General features: G+C 44.6%; 2 protein-coding genes across 4 annotated transcripts in view; one reads left to right on the forward strand and one right to left on the reverse strand.

Moving 5' to 3' along the window:
* MAF1 (MAF1 homolog, negative regulator of RNA polymerase III) overlaps positions 1–16,373 on the reverse strand; it is a 100,207-nt gene extending 83,834 nt beyond the window's left edge. The window contains exon 1 of one of the 3 annotated variants that reach the window (XM_029592341.1): positions 16,248–16,373. The gene's annotated coding sequence lies outside the window, so the exon portion shown is untranslated. The remainder of the gene's footprint in view (positions 1–16,247) is intronic. The other 2 variants (XM_029592346.1, XM_029592344.1) reach the window with 2 other exon arrangements.
* A 29-nt stretch (positions 16,374–16,402) lies between these two features.
* The window catches only part of RECQL4 (RecQ like helicase 4), a 160,153-nt gene continuing 156,122 nt past the window's right edge, over positions 16,403–20,433 (forward strand). The window contains 1 exon segment of the mRNA XM_029592339.1: positions 16,403–16,891. Within this exon segment, the coding sequence (XP_029448199.1) occupies positions 16,808–16,891 (84 nt within the window). The 5' untranslated portion in view covers positions 16,403–16,807.

Here is a 20,433-nt window from a genome sequence, read left to right on the forward strand (position 1 = left end):
GAGCTGTATGGAGCAGTCTTCAGGTAGTGGGTTCCAACGTGACAGCAGGGAGCGTTGGAGAGGCCACATGTGTGCCCTTACCCACTGTACTACTTCCAGGGTTGATGCCATGAGGCCGAGGACCTGGAGATAGTTCCACACCCTGGGGTGCATTGTGTTCATCAGCCGACGCACTTGGTCCATCAGTTTCCTTCACCTCGAGGGAGGGAGGAAGACCTTGTCCCGCTTGGTGTGGAATCGGATTCCTGGGTACTTTAAGGACTGGGAGGGCTTGAGGCTGCTCTTGTCCATGTTTATGATCCAACCGAGTTTCTGGAGAAGGGACCTTACTGTGCTGGTCACCTGGAGGCTCTCTTTCAACTACTTTGCCCGGATCAGCCAGTCGTCCAAATAAGGGTGCACCAGGATCCCGTCTTTCCTCAGTGCTGCCACTATGACCAAAGGGCAACGCCCGGGAACTGGCAATGGCAGCCCAGTACTGCAAAGCTAGGAAACGCTGGTGGTCTTGATGGATTGGAAAATAAAAGTAGGCCTCCGAGAGGTCCAGGGAGGTTAAGAACTCTCCCGGTTGCACGGCCATTATGACGGAGCGAAGAGTTTCAATGCGGAAGTGAATTATCCGCAGATGACTGTTGACGCTCTTGAGATCCAGGATGGGTCGAAATGAACCCTCTTTCTTGGGAACAATGAAATAGATGTAAAAATGCCCCATATTTACTTGGGGTTTAGATACCGGACTTATAGCCCTCAGACTGAGAAGCCTTACCAGTGTGGATTCCACTGCCAGTTTTTTGTGCTGGGAGTGGCAAGGTGACATCATGAACATGTCCCGAGGGATGCTGCGAAATTCCAGGGCGTATCCTTCTCGTATGATGTCCAGTACCCATTTGTGCAACGTGATCTCGACCCACCACTGATAGAAGGTCCCTTGGATGGATCAGCCAAACTTTATTGGGAAGTTCGGGTTGAGCCCGAGCCCGAGTCTGTTCCTCCTTTTGGTTGACATTTCCAAAAAGATTGAGATCTTCCTGAGGGCTAAAATGTCTGAAATTATGAGTTTCTGTAGGGCTGGGAAGTGCTGGGAGCCTCTGGCCAACTCCTCATGGGTGAGGGGCGCTGTGACCTCTTTTTCTTATCTTCCGGAAGCGGCATGGCTAGCTTCTCCAATTCGCTTCCAAATAGGAGGGATCCCTTAAATGGCATCTTTGTGAGGTTCACCTTAAAGGTTGCATCCACTGACCAATTTCGCAACCATAGCTGGCTTCCGGCCACCAGCATGGAGGCTACTCCTCTGGCTGAGGTATGCACTAGGTCTGAGCTTGCATCCACTAGGAAGGCCGCAGCGGGCTCGATCACCTCTCCAGTATGTGCCCCTGAGCTATTTGTCTTTCTCTCAAGAAGCAGACACGAACGAGCCACCAGGACACAACAGGAAGCAATCCGCAGTGTTACTGCTGTCGCATCAAAGGCTTGCTTAAGGATGGATTCGAACCGCCTAGCGTGATCATTCAAGGTCGCTCCTTCCTCTACTGAGATAGTTGTTCGTTTCGAGATGGCGCAGACCAAGGCATCCACTTTTGGAAAACGCAGGCATTCCTTGTCCGCTGGGTCCAGAGGGTACAAAGGCCTCCAAGGCCCAACCGCCTTTAAAACTTGCTTTCGGGGCATCTCATTCCAGGTCAATCAACTCCTGGATGGCTTCCAGCATCAGGAAATAGCAAGAGGCTTTCTGTAGAGACACCAGGATGGGGTTCTTCTTTGGCTCCGACATAGGATCCGTGCCCAGAACTCCCAGAGTCTTCAGGATCTGGGAGACTAGGACTGGTAATTCATCTCTGTGGAAAAATCAAAGCACGGTCCGGTATGGCTCCAGGCCTAGAGGGATTTCCCCATCCTCCAATGAATCTGCATCCCTGTCGTCATCCGTAGTATCTGGGTCCCTCTCAGGGATATCCTTGGAAAGGTGAGGCATGTCCCGAGGCTTGTTGATAGGGCTGGGAGGGCGAGTCCTTCTCAGCTGGGGCAGTAGCTGACTGCGCCTGAACAAAGGCTTGAAGGCCCTGAAAGAATTCCAACCAAGAGGTTGCCGGGTCTATATTTAGCCCAGGAGAAACCGGGGTAAGGGGCCACTGAACTGCCCTCTCCCGGAGAGGTTGCAGTCCCGGAATTGCTCAGGTCAAGGGTGCTGCCCAATAAGGTCGTGGCTGACCTGTCCTCCGACTGGAAGGGGCCAGACTTGGAAAAGTTCTGAGAGTTCAGTCCTCCCTGGGCCTCCTCACAGTGCTAACACAGGAAGGATTCAAGGTCAGACTGTACAGCCCAAATATGGCAGTCAGCAAAAAGGGAGTGTTGCTTGAGTGTCTTTGCTGCTAGGGCCATATTTATTTATTTATTTATTTATTTATTTAATATACCGACATTCGATCGAGATATCACATCGGTTTCCAGATAACTAAGGAATAGGGTGGTAACAGCCCTATTTTACATTATAACATGATAATAAATAGATATAAGAATATTTTACATTATAACATGGTAATAAATATCACCCTGTAGCTTGTGTGTTCAGCCAGTTATTGCCTCTCGAGCGTGCAGACTCGCCTTGGCGCACGTAAATCTAAGTAGCTGGTTGTGTGCTAAAGTGTGCGTGCACTTATGAGTGCAGATATATGCATACTTACATGCAATTTAGGTGCACAAACGCCAGCCCGCATTGTGCGTACTGACGGACGAAGGGGAAAAATGGCGCCGCACCAAACCGCGCGCAAAATGGTGTTGCCATGGGCCACCACGTGGAGTGTCCACCAAGCCTAAAGCAGGGCCTAGCCCTTAGGGGGGCCGCTGAACCCGCTCAGAAACCCCCTTCCCTTGCCTTAACGGGATCAGGAACAATGTCGGTATGGCACACCGAGCAAGGAGACCGGAGGAAAGACTTACCAAAGGTCTTCCACATCTCGGGATCTGACTAGTTCTTCTCTACATACCAGGTCTCAGCGCTTACCGGCTGAGTAGAGAGATGGTCTACGGCTGTGGAGGGAGAGGGCTTAGGCAAAGTCCACGCCGAGAGCCGTGGCACACCTCTGAGGGATTTCAGAAATCGCCTCAGGAATTCTCAGCTGGGGGAGGGACCCTTAAAGCCACGCTCTCCTGCGGTGATACCTATCTTCCTTTCAATTTAAAGGTAAGCATGTGAGGCATGGATATTGGAGGGTAGTAAATAGAGATAATCTATGCTCTTACCTAAGATTGTGGAATACAAAGGAGAAAGACAAAAATCATTGTTCTGGATAGGGAGAAATCTTGCAGATGGTCACTCTGTGATTAGCAGCTGGGCAGTATCCTTGGCAGTGTGGACAGGAATTACTGGGCAGACTGGACGGGTTGGTTGGTCTTTGTCTGCATCTTATTATGTTAATGTTAAGAACCTGCCTATAAAAAGGAACAATCAATGTCTCTTATGAGGGCTGCCACCCCTTCCCTGTGGTGGAGTTGGAATTGTGACGTCACTGCTTCCTTTCCCCACCACCCACACAAGGAGTGACATGTCTGTATTGTGACCTCAGCGGGTGAGTCCTAATATTCCAACACATGTTCAGAACTGTCATAAGACTGCAAACACCTGAATCCATGTTACATACCATCCTCGGGAGTTTTCACCAACTGCATTGATTGCAGCCTGCAGGAAGTAAGTAGTCTTTCTTATTTAGATATCAGAACAGCCCACAGCAACATTTCATTTTTTACAAGTTCATGCTCTCCAAATTTTCAGAATATTAATGGAGTCTGTGTGTATGCTTCTGGTATCTCCCACTGTTTTTGTCCTGTGGATCTATGTGCTGCAGGCATCTCCGCCTGCAAGATTTCTCCTTATCCAGAAAAGTCTAATCTTCCTCCTTTATATGCCATCTTGGGTAGAAGAGCATAGAAGATTCCCACTTAGTTCCTCCAGCACCCGCCTTTCCCATGCTTAACCACAAGGTTCTGCAATAGTTAAACAACCAGAAATACTAGTGTGGCCACTGACCAGACATTTGACTTCCTGAGTCTCCTGTGCATTCTGCCAGATAGACTTGGCTATGTGAGCATGTGCCTTTCCACTAGGACTTCTGGTAATTTTTTGGACTTACAGCCTTGCCAGTCGGACCCAGCTACAGTTTGATTCCACCATCACAATCTGTCTGACAAATCTGGTGACATGGATGGCTTGTGTTCAACTAGGATTTCTAATATTCTTATTTTTGTTTTAGGGATTATACATATTTTGGCCCACTGTTTATTACATAGGTATGTAAATGTGTTATGCTCTCCATGATTTCTGAGATATTCTCTATTTATATATATATTAGAAGGAGTCTGATTTTATACATGTATTATTTATTCTCTGTTTTTATAGGTGATCTCTCTGCTTTTTTACCTTGCTCAACTGTTGATCTGCTTTGTTTCACTAATGGACTAGACATAACTGTTAACCCTGATACAGGTAATCATGCCGAAATATAGCCATATCAGGTTTATTTTTGTAATATTGAGTTATTTTTAATAAATATTTTTTATCCTAAATATTTGTATTTATTCTATATTTACTTATCCCTTTATTTAGTCCTTTATTTTTTATTTATTCACATTTATTTATTTTGTTGATAACTACCCTACAGTTCCTTGTGCGTTTGTTGTTGGTTTAACACAGAGGCTTGCCTTTCCCTTAGTTGTTGTTATTGCATTATTAACGCCTTCCGTGTACTGGAATGACTATCATATCCACTAAGTGTATTATGATTAAGGAGAGTGGACCAGAAGAAATCTAGATGGTACGTGTAAGGACAGAAAAGCTGCCACCAGAAAGTGAAACCCTGAGCTCTGATTTATAGCCTAGCATAGCTTGAGACAAAGAAATCCAAACTATGCATTATCTGGAGTTTAGGACTGCGTGAAGCAAAGAAATAAACTACGTATGTCTGTGTACTGCACACTATATAGTCTCACCCCCAGCCCCAAATTCCTCGGAACAGATGAAAGATAGCTAGATGCAGATCTGTGCTCCTGCACAGTATTGCTCTCACATCACGAGGACAATTGCTTGAACCTTACGCTAACTCCTTGTGGGGACAACACTGTTTTACTGCTTATCTTTCAGGGGTTGAGATAAAAGAAGCGGACCCATGATTTAGTGTGTTGTATTATATTATCTTTCTATCTCTTTTTGCTGTTCTGTTCATAAGTATGTTGCTAGTAATAGTTTGGCTTTCACTCTATTTTCTTATATGTACATATGCTATATGTATTGTTTGTCACTTACTAGTGTAATTTACTCATTCCTGATATTATATTTTGCCAGAACACTTTTGTGCTACAATATTGTTTTATAAAGTAAATGTTTCTACTGATCTCCTGTCTCATCTCCTTCCCCACATGATTTACGATCAATTACACGCATCTTCCTACATTCTACGCGGTTTACAGAAACATTTATAAAATCAAAGGAATTACAACAGAAATCATAAAATACATGAACATTGTAATGAATAAAAAGTTCATCCATTCAAAGCTCAGCAGTGCCAGGATTACAAAATCTCTTTAAATGCCCCTTCAAGAAAGAAGGATTTTAAAGCCTTTTTAAATTTCTACACTGGCTACCAATATTTTATAGAATACAATACAAGACTTTATCTCTTATTCATAAAGCTTTATACAATAATAAGTCTAACTGGATGAATACAATACTCACTTTTCAATCACCAAAAAGAACTTTAGTTCCACAAAAACTGGCCTCCTCGAAATTCCCTCTCCTAAAAGATAACGTCTCATCTCAACAAGACAATGTGCCTTCTTGATTGCTGGCCAAATACTATGGAAGTCCCTACCAATTGATTTAAGACTTGAGCCTTCTTCACAATCTTTTAAAAAAGAACTGAAAGCATGGCTTTTTCAAAAAGCATACTCAACATGATAAATCGTATTATTCTTCTAATCTCATTTTAACTATTTCTCATTACTTTTTTCACACATTTTTTATTTTTTCTTCTCTTTTTACATTTAGTCTTCTCACTGTTATGATTATTACAATGTAACATTTCTAACTTTTTGTTATATGTACACTGATGTGATGACTCTAGTTGAATATCGGTATATAAAAAACAAACAAATAAATTAATTAAATGGTTTTACACATTATTTACAGACCACGTCAGGAAACTTGTTCTACAATGTAGGGCCAACCACAGCAAATGATATGTCATAAGATTCTTCTAATCATAATACACATTGGCGGGCCCAAAACTGTGGAACTCTATGCCACCTAAATTGAGGCTACAAAGAGATATGAAACTGTTTAGAAAGGCGCTAAAACGTGGCTTTTTAATCAAGCATTTGATATAGAACTGAGCAAATGATTTTATCTTTATTTTAATTATTTTTAATTTCATTTTAATCCATTTATTGTAAGTGATTTTATTTATGAACTAATTAATGTTTATTTCAGTTTTATTTTAAGACCACATTGTATTTTAATTTGTGTAATTTGACTTAAGTATCATGTCTGTTCTTTTTTAAATTTTTACAATGTAAACTGTCGTGAAGGTTGAAAAACTATACATCGGTATATAAAACCGAATAAATAAATACAGATGTCAAGAATACACATCAACTGATCCTAAATTTCTAGGTGGCCTACATAATGTAAGAATGTGCCAATACAGATCCCGTCTAGATTGTCTTCTTTTCAAGCTAAAGAGTCCTAATCTGTTTAGCGTTTCTCCATAAGTGAGCTTTTCCATCCCTTTTATCTTTTTTGTCACTTTTCTCTGTACCTTTTCCATAACCACAATTTTTTTTTTGAGATGGAAAAATCAGAACTGCACACAATACTCAAGGTGCAGCTGCACCATGGATCTATACAAAGGCATTATGATATTTTCAGTTTTGTTCTCAATTCCTTTCCAAACAAGCCCTCGCATTCTATTTATTTATTTATAAAACTTTTAATATACCGACAATTCATAGGGCATATCATGCCGGTTTACAAATAACTGAAGCAGGTAGAAAATACAATGAACAGGGGTAGGGGAGAAGGGGAGCAGGCAAGAAAAAGGTGAGGTGGGCAGGGGAAGAGCAGCAAGAAAGGATAGGGCAGAAGGAGAGAGAGGAACAATCAACTTGATAAATATAATAAATATTATAATATTTGCCTTTTTGACCACCACCGCACATTGAGCTGAAGATTTCAAGGTATTGTCCATAAGGCCTCTGAATGGTGACTCCGTGTATTATTTATCCCTACGTGCATCACGTTGCACTTATCCACATTTAATTGCTCAATCTCCTAGTCTCACAAGGACCTTCTATAGTTCTTCACAATCTGCTGTTTTAATGACTTAAAACATTTGTCATCAGTGATTTTGATCACCTCACTCGTCATTCCTTTCTCCAGATCATTTATTAATATGCTAAATAGCACAGGTCCCAGTCCTGACTCCTGGGGCACGCTACATTTCTCCATTTGGAAAACTGACCATTACTCCTACCTTCTGTTTCCAGTTTTTTTTATCCAGTTCCAATCCTCAATAGGACACTGCCTCCGATTCCATGACCCCCCCCAAACTTTCTAAGGAGTCTCTTGTGAGCAACTTTGTCAAATACTTTCTGAAAATCCAAATACACTATCAGCTGGCTCATCTTTATCTGCATGTTCATTTGCACCCTCAAAAAAATCTACACGACTTCCCTTTGCAAAAACATTCCTGTCCTTCCCACCTTATACAATATCAGTCTATGCGGTCAGTAATTTTGTCCTACTGTTTTAATAATTCTGCCTGGCACAAACGTCAGGCTCACCAGTCTAAAGCTTCCCCAGTCACCCCAGAGTCCTTAAAAAACTAGCATCAGATTGGCTACCCTCCAGTCTTCTGGTACTGTAGCTGTTTTAAATATGATAGGTTGAAAAACATCAGAAACAGGTCTACACTGACGTGGCAGGTCTCTATTCGGCTGTAGCTTTTGGGGCCAACCTAACTATATCCATGACCTGTGCTTCCATTTTCTCTTTGCAACTAAGGAGTCTCTATGTTTATCCCATGCCTTCTTGAAATGTGTTAGTTTTAGCCACCACCACCGTCTGTGCTGAGAAGGAACTCCATGCATCCACTATTGCTTTCATGAAAAAATATTTCCTAATATTTTTCCTCAGTCTCTCCCTGACCACCTCATATCATAACCCCTTGCTCTAGAACTTCCTTTCCAGTGAAAAGAAATTCAGCCCTCCTGATGTCCAAGACCTTAGTCTTAGTATGGTTCGGTTCAAGTTAGAGTTTAACACGGAACCATAGCGTACAGTGATCGCTAGCTCCCAAAATTTCCCTCACCAGGAGTTCAACAACACCATCTACATTTGTCAGCAATAGATGCAGCATAAACTATCCTCAAGCAGGCTTCTCAGGGAGCTTCCTGATGAACATCCCTTGTAGCACATTCAGGACTTTGCCACTCCTAGCTGATGTTGCAGCAGGCAGGCTCTAATCCACATCTGGTAGACTGATGTCACCAACAAGCAGATCCTCTCCTTTGTATGGGATCCTAGTGATGGTACTAATGTTTAAACTCATCTCTTTTCCCGATGCTGGAATTCTGTAGCTTACTCCCCTGTAAATAAAGTTCTCACAGGTTTTTCCAGGACAACCAACAGTAATCACGTCTCTCCCGGTGCTCCTTTTATTTTAGTGGTCACTATTCTTTTCCTTACACAAAGAACTACTCCTCCCCCACTGTTGCTCTATTCTCTTTCTCTTCTGAACAGATTATAGCCCAGATCGGTCACATTCCAATTCCGGTTTCCACAGGCATTCCTCTTATGGAGTGGAGGTGTGGGGATCTAGTGGCTGAGAACCAGGGAAGCTAGGATTCCAATCCTAGTCTTTGGGACCTTGAGTACATCACCTTGCCTGCCACTGCCACAGGTTCACACTTTGGGAAAAATGCTTCGTAAAAGAAACCTGTGATGAAGTGACCCCTTTTCCCCTCCTTAACCGTTGCGGGACCAAGCGTTTAGTCTGGTTCACCTTAAATTCAACAGGGAGAAAGAGCTCTGTGCGGAGGATACTGCTGGGAGAGGAATAAGATTAAGATTCCAGCTGGGATCAGGAGGCCCCATGACTCCGTGTCCCTCTCTACTGAAGTTTTGCGAGTACCCTGTCCTGAGGTAAGGCAGTCTACTGTGATGTGTTTTGCCGTTATAGTAATAAAACTTTAAATTGAATTAGAAAAGGCTGGAGTCAGAAGATTTCACGCAGCCATCCTCACATATTTATTTATTTGTTTTATGTTACCTACCTCTGTTCGATTTTACATATCACAACGGTTTACAGACAACTGAGTGTGCAGGAAACCATGTGTAATACAGGGAATGTTTATAACAGCTAAAAGATAAAAGTTAAACTAAATGTCACTTGTCACAAGGGTTTTCGAACAGCTGCGTAGTGCGGGGAGCCAGGCGTTCCCTTTTGTTTAATACAGGGAACATTTATAACAGCTTAAAGATAAAAAGTTAAACAAATAGTCAAGGTGTAATTATTATATATTACAAGTTAACATGTTTGATTGCTTGATGGTTAAACAAAACAAGGTATGGATATTATGTTTCAATTCGGTATACAGGGAGTTGATGTGGGGGTAGGCTCGGAGAATTCTCTTGTTTGTTGCAACGTGACAGCTATGAGAGATTGGCAGAAGGCAAATATCAATGGGGTGGATGTTGCAGGAAGGCAAGTGTGGATGATTTGGGGGGGGGGTGGAATATGGAGGTAGAAGTTAATGAGTGAATTAACGGTAATATTATTATGGTTATATACATATGGTGTCAGAAGTGAGATTTCTTCTATGCTAGGCACGGAAAAATAAACCCCAAGTCTCCAAGGGAAGAACAGAAAAAGAAAAAAGGTTTGTGTAACCCTGCCTAAGGATGGGGCCTGGGACAGAAGAAAAATACTCCTAGGGCTGCAGAGCACTGAAAACTGTAAAGCTTGCCTGGCCTCAAAGAAGAGCACACAAGAGAAGAGAGAGAGAAAAAGAGGAATTGTCTTTAAAACAACGAGTGGTCTGTGGGGCCTGGAGGGAAGTTTTCAGCAGACAATGAAGCAAGCTCCTTCTGGAATTAGGGCTTACTCAGTGAAGTTGGTGCTGTACAAGCAGGAGGTTTTTTATCTTTATACAGAAGAGAAAAAAAATGGAAAAAATATATTGGATCAGAGAAGCTGTGGATTTGAGAGGATGTGATCCATAGAGAGACTGAAGCTACCATGGTGTGTGTGCACAGGGTGTAGCCTCCAGCAATAAGATCTGGCTCTGCTCTAAGCATCAGAATCCAACAGAGTGGAAGCTTGACTGAAAGAAGTATGCTGTCTTCCATTGTGAGCTTCCTGGACATGAGAGCCTTATACAGCAGTAGCTTTTCTACACTAAGAACAAAAAGAAACTGGAAGCAGCATTTGCACACATCGCCTCCTGTACAGAGGAGAGCTGGCATTGCCTTGGAGTAGAGAGAAGCACTGGTAATCACCCAGAGAAAGCCGCTGCAGGGAGTCAAGAAAGAGGTGCTGTGGAGAGCCCAGGAGAGGGACAGCAGAGAGCCCTGACAGAGGCACCACAGCAGGTGAGTGAAATCATCAGACTGCAGCTCAACCCTTCAGTGGAACTCTGCTCCAAAGCAGCAAGGGGCAAGAGCCTGCAGAGGAGAACGGAAATGAGCAGAAGAGTCAGATGAATGATCCTAAGATGACTATGTTTCAGGTACCAAAGAGCTCATGATGGAGCTTTATGGCCTCGCCTGGAAGAAGCAAAACAAAATGCCCAGAAGGGAGCGAAACTGTATGGCCTGCTGGATGCAGCACCGATTGGCCTATGGATGACAGTCTGGAGGAGCTGGAGAGCAGCACTGCAGAGGCTCCTGAGAGAAATGCTGCAGGCTGGCAAGACAGAAGCGCTGCTGAGGAGTGAGTGCCACGGTGGGATGGCCGAAGTGCGGCAATAATGATGTGCAGAGAAGGCACAAAGCACCACAGAGAAGAATGGAGAGCACCTACCACCACTACCAAAGGAACCACCAGAGTGGAACTGGAACCCAGAGCCAGCACTGGGCTTAATTAAAGGACTGGGGGTGCACACTGGGAAAAGGGCAAAAGTGGGTGGTGGTATTAGTGCTATTGGGGGTAACACTAATTGGTGGGGGTGAGCATGACCCTAGAACCTTGACCTCCAAGCCCAGATGGTGGGAGGACAGAGGAAGGGCAGTGGGGATGTGAGGCACTTTCCTGGCTGGGAACCAGAGGGAGTGAAAATGCTTGGCCCAAGGACAGGATGTTTGATGAAGTGACCCTATTTCTCCGCCTTGACCAGCGTGGACCAGGCATTTAGTCTGGTCCACCGTAAAACCCTACAGAGAGAGCGTGCTCTATGGGCAGGACCCTGCTGGGAGGGCACAAGACTGTGAGCCCAGCTAGGATCAGGAGGCCCCGCGTTTCAGGGAGTAGGCGCTCCTGTCCCTCTCTGCTGAAGGTTTGTGAATACACTGTCCTGTGGTAAGGCAGTCTACTGTGATGTCTTTTGCTGTTATAACAATAAAACTTTAAATTGCATTAGAAAAGGCTGGAGTCATTGTTTTATGGGCAAAAAATCTGGGTGCCCCTAGATCTGTTGATAAAAGTCTCGCATTATGTCAAAAGGTACAATCTAAGGGGGGGGTAGTTTATGTTACAATATCCCTGCAAATGCCTGGTTAGGTATAATAATGTTACTTATGTATTTTATGAACCGGACCAACTTAAGGTACTTTTGGATGCGCCACCTTAACTCCGGCGTATATAAATTGTACCTGGGGTTTCTCAGTGTTTCTTTTATTTTATCACTAATGTACTGCTTGATTTTCCTTTGTCCCCCTCGATGTTTCCTAGAATTATATGGGGTTGAAGGGTTGTTTTTCAAGAAGATCTGTTAGAGCTTGGTAATGTTTCTATTTATGAGAACATGTAAATCTCATTTTCTGATGCAAGATTCTTCTTGTTAATGTGAAATTGCATAAAATAAAAAAAATAAAAAAGGCTGGAATCAGTGTGGTTTGCTGCTCCAGCCCAAAAGATTTCACTCAGTCAGCCTCACAAGACACTTAGGGGCCGAGCTCACCGTTAACCTGCAGTCGGACGCGGGTAGAATAAGCGCTAATCAATCCCCAATGCAATAAGGGGATTAGCGCATATTCAACGTGCAACCAACGGGGAGTGAATCTAATAGCGCTCATCACATGCAAATGCATGTCAATGAGGCTATTAGGCATTCACGCCCGATGCAAAAAAAAAAAAAAGTGTGTCTAGGACACACATTTAACTGTCATCTATTAACGCCTGCCTGGAGCAGGCGTTAATAACTGAGCACATAAAAAAAAAAGTACAGAAAAGCAGAAAAAACTGCTTTCCTGTACTGCCTCCTACTTAGTATCGTTGTGATATTAAGTAGGATGAAAAATAAAAGAAACAAAAAAAGTAAAAAAAAAAAAAAATAGACAGTCGGACCCATCACGAAAACCGATGCAGAGTCTATCTGCCGTCTGCCAGTAAGGAAAAAACTGATGCCAGGTCTATCGGCTTTGGTTTTCGTGACGGCCGTCTGCCAGTAAGGAAAACCCTAGGGCCTCCTTGCTAACACGACCCTCTAATACTGCATGGTGCCCCCCCTTGGGGGTGCCTGGGGCACGTTAAGAGAGCAGGCGCTGACTGTTCAGCGCTCGCTTTCTACGCAAATTTATTGCATCGGCCCCTTAAACTATAAAACCTCTCTGGGGCCAGGACCCACTGTACCTGAATTATAAATCAATTTGAGCCCAGATTTGGAAAGACAAGAAAATCCATTACATCAAGTTTTAGCAATTGCAACCATATTCAAGTCTGAATCCATCATTACAGCCTTTGGCTCTGTGACTTTGTTAACAACACAACTCTCCAAGATGATGCTCCACCTCCCTCTCCTCCCCAGTATGATTTAATCCTTCAGATGTAATTTCTTTGCTTTATAGTTATCTTTTTAAGTTGTGCACTTTTTGGGTGTCCTCTCCCCACCCCTCGCTCAGAAACAAAGTGAGGGGCCCTGTCCCCTGCCCCTGATCCCAAAAGGGATCCCCTCCCCTGCCCCCCTTTCTTTGAAAATGGTCAGTGACCTCCCCCCTGCAGAGAAGGCAGATCAGGGGACCCCCCCCCCCATCGTTGCAGCTGAGGACCATGGGGCTGGTGCCGGATGCGGCAGGTGAAGACCAGCCCCCCCGCTCCCAGAGGTACAATGGCAGCTGTGGACCAGGGAACAGCGCTGAGTGCTGCAGCATGCACCCCCCCCCCCCCCCGTGAGTACAAAGACAGCAGGTAAGTGGGATGGCAGTGGGTCGTGGTTCACAGGGAAACCTGTGACCATTTGTTTTAAGGCCCCCCCTCCCCTTCCTTTATGTTGCATAAGTCGCCGGTGCCCTCCCTGGGGGCAGACTGAGAATAGAATTTACCCTCATTTTTCTTTTTCTCCCTTTTTACTTTAAGTGGGCAGGGTGGCCTTGAGCTGCCCCTGCCCTGGTCTAAAAAATAGGATCCACCTCACTCTATGCTCTCTTACTTTTCTATTAATTTCTTTTGCAGTTAAGAACATAAGAAAATGCCATACTGGGTCAGACCAAGGGTCCATCAAGCCCAGCATCCTGTTTCCAACAGTGGCCAATCCAGGCCATAAGAACCTGGCAAGTACCCAAAAACTAAGTCTAGTCCATGTTACCGTTGCTAATGGCAGTGGCTATTCTCTAAGTGAACTTAATAGCAGGTAATGGACTTCTCCTCCAAGAACTTATCCAATCCTTTTTTAAACACAGCTATACTAACTGCACGAACCACATTCTCTGGCAACAAATTCCAGAGTTTAATTGTGCGCTGAGTAAAAAAGAACTTTCTCCGATTAGTTTTAAATGTGCTACTTGCTAACTTCATGGAGTGCCCCCTAGTCTTTCTATTATCCGAAAGAGTAAATAACCGATTCACATCTACCCGTTCTAGACCTCTCATGATTTTAAACACCTCTATCATATCCCCCCCTCAGCCGTCTCTTCGCCAAGCTGAAAAGTCTTAACCTCTTTATTCGTTCCTCATATGGGAGCTGCTCCATCCCCTTTAACATTTTGGTAGCCCTTCTCTGTACCTTCTCCGTCGCAATTATATCTTTTTTGAGATTCGGCGACCAGAATTGTTCTGTTCTCTTTACTTTTGCTTGCTGTCTCCTGTAGTACCTCACATATTTTTCCATATAGGGGAGAGCAGTTTCAGTCTCCTCTTTTCTTAATTTAAAGGGTGGTCGAAGCAGGACTTGAAACAATGGCTAAGAACATGTTTAGATGCGTGTTTTTGACGAGCTAGCTTTACCCCTTATTCAGTAAGGGTTAATAGCGCGTCCAACCCCCCCTGAAACTAATAGCACCCACAACATGCAAATGCATGTTGATGGCCCTATTAGTTATTCCCGCGCGATTCAGTAAGTAAAATGTGCAGCCAAGCCGCACATTTTACTTTCAGAAATTAGTGCCTACCCAAAGGTAGACGTTAATTTCTGCCGGCACCGACTTAATATCATGGCGATATTAAGACAGAGGTCCCAAAATTTAAAAATAAAAAAATTTAAAATCGGCCCGCGGCTTGAAAACCGGACGCTCAATCTTGCCGGCGTCCTGTTTCCGAACCCGTGGCTGGCAGCGGGTTTGAGAACCAATGCCGGCAAAATTGAGCGTCGGTTGTCAAACTCGCTGACAGCCACCGCTCCTGTCAAAAAAGAGGCGCTAGGGACGCACTAGTGACCCTAGCGCCTCTTTTTACCGCGGTCCCTAATTTGAATATTTTTTTTTACTGAATCGCGCGCACAGGAGAGTGGCCTGTGCACCCGCGACTTTTACTTTATCGGCCTGATAGTCCCCTTCTTGGATACATGCAAACCCTCCTATTTGTAAAGATACTTTGCCTTGCAGATACTTCCCCATTCACTAATATAGCCAATTTTCTCAGCCATTCTCTGCACTCCTGTGGTAGGCAGCTAGCACAACTGAGGGGGGATCATAGATTCAGTTACTTGTACAACATTCTTTGCTTAATTCTTTGTATTGTTTTTGAATCTTTAATAACTCATTTATTATGTTGTTTGCATTTAGGTGTACAATAGTAACCAGTTACCCTTCCTTTCACATCTCTCTAGCTACCCTCTGGCTTTTCTGCCCAAGCCTGCAAGCTGAGACGCCTGGAAGGCAGATAACGTTCCCCACCGCACAGTTAGTTTTCAGCATTACCCTCTCCTTTCCCTTATTTTTCATTTGGGTTCCATTGCCATCTCTTGTAAGGCCGTTAATACAGCAGACTCCCGTCAGCTTTAATCTCTATTCTATATGCCTAAGAGAGTGCTTCTCCACAAGTGCAAGATTAACATTTTGTAGAGGACAAATATCAAGTATCTGTGATCCATAGTCCAAGTTCGCCCTGAGCCAGCAGTAAGATTGACTACCCTCCTTTTCAGAAGTTTACCTGACAGTAATAACTGATAAAGGAACAAAACACAGCACCTCTTCTAACAAACTGTAGCTCAGACCTTCCCTTTGGTAATTTCCCTCTTTTAAGGCAGACAACTGAATACAAACCGGGCAGCCTGAAAGCCTCCCCGTTTTAGAGAAAAAGAAAGAGAAGAAACAGCCGTATCGTGCCCAGGGGGCGAGGGAGGAAGAGCTGACAAGCACGGAAGGAGGCCCCTGGTTAAAGTTTATTTCTGATACACCGCTTTTCCTTAAAATCAAAGCAGTGCACAGCGTTGCATATTGAAGCACACAATACACAGCATAAACACATCAGATAAAACCAGAATCACATGCAATAACCAGGATTATTATTATTATTGCAAGTCAACACACAATCCGCCCATAAAACCGTTAACGCGACAGGCAATGATGACATGCGTAGAACAAACATTATAAGAACCAGCCCGAGGATAAAGCCAGGGCTGCTTGTGCTCCCTAAATATCATGCAATTGGATTTCAGCCTCTCCTCCCCCCGCGGCGGAGCACTGCACAAGCGGGGGCCGACAGGTAACGGGGCCGCTCTGCTGCAGTCCGGCCTCAGGAAACGGGGCAGGGGGAAGGTGGCGGGACGCCCACGGGCTCGCAGGCAGATAAAGGGGAAAGCGCTAACGCTAAGACGCAGAACCTTACCTTCTGTTCCGGGCCGAACCGGGTTAAGCGGTGGGAAGGGCGCTTTCTCGGGCTCTCGTTTACCTCTTCTGTTTCTCCGCGGCCTCTTCCCCTTCTCTTCCGGGTTGCTTGGTGATGGCGTCAAGCTGGCGAAACGTCATATCCGGCGAGGCGCGGGCTCCCCTCCCGGCCGCCGCTGATTGGTTCTTTCTGCGCCGGGCGCCAGTTTTGTTCTTTGGCCTGCATGAGCGCGAGCGCGGGCGCGAGACGCTGTCAGTGAGAGGCGCGTGGGGGAACGCGGGCGCGAGACGCTGTCAGTGAGAGGCGCGTGGGGGAACGCGGGCCGGGAAGGCGCTGCGGTGGTTCCCGGAGCTCTCTGGGCGGGAGGCCTTTCCAGACTGGGAGTTTCCTGCTGAGCGCTGCCGGGGAGAGACTGCAGCACGCGCTGCCCTGAACAGGAACGACTTCATTATTTCCCAGAGCGTCCCCTGGGTTTTGCTGACCCTTACCCCTGCCCCCATCAAGATCTAAGGAGCCTGAGCCTGACTCGGTGCGCAGGTCCAGCAGCAAACACCCCAAGCATGGAGAGGTGCACCCAGCTAAAGGTCCTGCTCAAAAACTGGGAGGCAGCTTTCCTGCAGCAGCACAAGAGGAAACCCAACAAGGTATGGGGTCAGGGGTGCGCGGGATCTGCAAACGGGCACAGCCGCGGCCCTCCTGGGATGCTGCTCCCTTCCCCCATACTTTCAATCCCGGCCTCCTTTCTCCTCCCCCTCCCCCACTTACACGGCCCTCATCTCTTTTATCTCCTTCCCTCCGCATGGCCTTTGACTCCCAAGGCAAGGGGAAGCTACGAAGTCCAGTTCTGCACACAGCAGCAATCAGCCCTAAGCTTGCAATTGCTATCCGTATTTCCCCTTCTCCGGCCTTCTCGCTCTTTCGGCCCCCTCATATCTCTCTCCTCTGTGTCTCTTTTATTTGTCTTGTTTGAATAGACCAGAGGTTCCCAAACCTGTTCTGGGGGACCCCCAGCCAGTCGGGATTTCAGAATATCCACGATGAATATGCATGAGAGAAAGTCTGCATGCTATGGAGGCAGTGTATGCAAATCTATCTCGTGCATATTCATTGTGGATAGCCTGAAAAGCCGACTGGCTGGGGGTTCTCTAGGACAGATTTGGGAACCACTGGAATAGACCGTAAGCTCTATGTTGACAAGACTGTCTCTGATGTGTAGTAGTGCTATAAAAATAATTTATAGTTGTTCCCTTCTGGACCACTTATCTCTCTTTCCCAATGTCTAGCTATCTTTGGACTCGTCTCTGCTCCTCCCTTTCAGCCACTCCCACCACTTCACATTTGTCTTTTGGTCCACTGTACACTGTTCTTCACCTTCTCTGCCGACTACTGCACATTCTATATTTTCTGGCTGGCTCCTCACACTCTTCCACCCCCCTACTTTATCCATTGGCTGATACATATGGCCTTCTTCCCCGCATCCAACGTGCAGTGTTGCCAATAACTATAGTTCCCTGTATGTACCCAGATCAGTCCAGACTCCTGGACTGATGCCTTCCTTCCAGTATATGGAGACAGAGAGTTTTGCTGCCACTGGCATATAACCTATTTATTTATTTAAGTTTTTTTATATACCAACATTCAAGACGGTAGTCCCATCATGCTGGTTCACAAGAAACAGGGGTGCAATTATAACAAACTTTACAATTTGAACAATAGTGCAGAAAAGCAGTTACATATAACAAGGAAATCAATAACTTGGAGAGAGAAGGAAAATGAAGATCAGATAATTATATATATATGTATAAATAACATTGTAAGAGGTGGCTATTAACGCTATTACTAGCGGAGCGAGATGATTGATGGGAGTTACATAGTGTTGGAGTTAGGAAAGACCTAGTGTAAAGCACAGCAAGAATGCAGAATAAACAGCACACACACATAAATAGATCAAGGAAAAGGGATGTGTGGCTCAAAAATTAGACACTTACATGAGTCCCCAATTTTATTTAATTACAAGCAACAGGAGAAACCTTTGCATAAATGTAATGTATTCATTAGTTAATGAAGCCCGACATGGCTGTGTTTCGCACCCAAGCTGCGTCAGAGGGACCAATAGACACTTATCGTCTGTAAGACAGAAATTCTTATAAGTATTGAACAGTGGGCTAACATGGCAACAGATTACTTAATTCAAAATTATAATACAGCAAGAGGAACATACCAAGGGTAGGAAAACAAACACTTGCCAAAGGTATACTGATCATCAAGAAAAAGGGGGAGGGGGAATTAGATTGGAGGAGTGGGGAGGAGGGAGGGAGAAGGAGAGGAAGGGAGAAAAGGTGGGGGAGGGAAGAAAGGGATGGGGTGGTTTTGGGTGGGGGTAGGAAGGTAGGGAGGGTGTGGGATGAATTGTATGTGCTGGCAAAGAAATAAAGTAGAAACTTTTATATTATGTAAAAACAAGTACAGGAGAGTAGGAAGAGAGACTGTCCCATGTTTAGGCTCCTCCAAGTAGGGAGGAGCCTAAACATGGGACAGGTAAACCCACCTTAAATACTCATACAGGGAGAAGGGAGGGGGAGCAGCCCCCCGGCCAAATTTAAATATACTGGAAGAAAACAAAACAAAAGTTATATTCAAGCTGAAATTACTGCATAAAAAAATGTAACGCCCTCCTCTTAGGACTCCCCCAGTCTTCAATAAAACCCCTCCAACTATTGCAAAACGCCACCGCAAGACTCATCACGAACACACGTAAACACGACCATATTACCCCTATCCTCAAGGACTTACATTGGCTCCCCATCCTGTCCCGTATACACTACAAAACCCTGACTATAATACACAAGTCCATCCACACCCACAATTCAAACTGGCTCGACCTCTCATTCACTGCCTCCTTGTCCACCCGAGCCACCAGATCTACCAACAAAGGCACCCTTCATGTTCCATCCCTGAAAACAGCTCACCTCTCCTCCACCCGCGACCGTGCCATCTCTATAGCCGGTCCGGCCCTCTGGAACTCACTGCCTGTCCACATGCGCCTTGAACCCTGTGCAATCAAATTCAAAAAGAAACTAAAAACATTTCTGTTCAACCATGCCTACACAGAATAACCTCATAGTCAGTAGTCCGTACCCCCCCCCCCCCCCCAGAGGTTCGCCCTCCCCTCATTCCTAGGAGATACTAAATGTAAATTGTAAATTGTAAATTTATTTTCCTCTTGTTATGACTTACTTGTTTCTTTTCTTCTTACTGCTTCTTGTTTATCCCTTCGCCCAGTTACTCTCCCTGTTGAAATGTACTTTCCAAGCTTCCAGTTATTATGTGAACCGGTATGATGTCCCCACAATTACCGGTATATAAATGTTTCTAAATAAATAAATAAATAAGAAAAAATGTAAAGAGAAACTGTAAAGAAGAACTTACATATAGACTGAACAGTCAATTAACCGAGTGAGGGCCGCCATATCTAGCCAAGATAGAGGGCTAGAGATTTAAAGGGGTTGAACCGCGGCACGACATATATTGAAAAATGTGTTAAAAGAAGAAGCGAAGGTCTGTTTTTATATCCTTCACCAAAAAACTAAAACCATTGAGTGTGAAATACCGCTTAATGGAGCACCCAGAGAAATAGGTGAATTCAAGGCTCTAGAGTGCGAGCAAGACAGAAGGAATAAAAATAAAGATGAATAAGAAATCGGAGCACCGGAGAAAGTAAGATCAAACTTTTATTCATTCTGTTCTTTGCAGGATTCTCTATTTCCGGCATCGGTCCACATACGGTGATTTAGATCCTTATAATTGAATGTTCATATGTGAGGTGTTTTTGTTTTTTTTCTTGTTACTGTTTAATTTTTCTAATTTCCTTCTCTTTCACATGGTCCTTTTTTCCTTAAATTTACCTAGTTCATTGAAGTGCTGTTTTCAACTTCTTCTAATGATTGAATAAATGTTCGATCTTACTTTCTACTGTGCTCCAATTTATTAGACACCTTGTCTGATTTTTTTTCCCCTCTGTCTTGCCTTTGGCAAGTGTTTGTTTTCCTACCCTTGGTATGTTCCTCTTGCTGTATTATAATTTTAAATTAAGTAATTTGTTGCTTTGTTAGCCCCACTGGGCAGAGCAGCGTCTGGTGCTATTAGTGGCTTCTCATATCACCGGCACAGACTTTGTACAAGCAGA

This window comes from Rhinatrema bivittatum, chromosome 2 (assembly GCF_901001135.1).
Source record: "Rhinatrema bivittatum chromosome 2, aRhiBiv1.1, whole genome shotgun sequence".
Classification (NCBI taxonomy): domain Eukaryota; kingdom Metazoa; phylum Chordata; class Amphibia; order Gymnophiona; family Rhinatrematidae; genus Rhinatrema; species Rhinatrema bivittatum.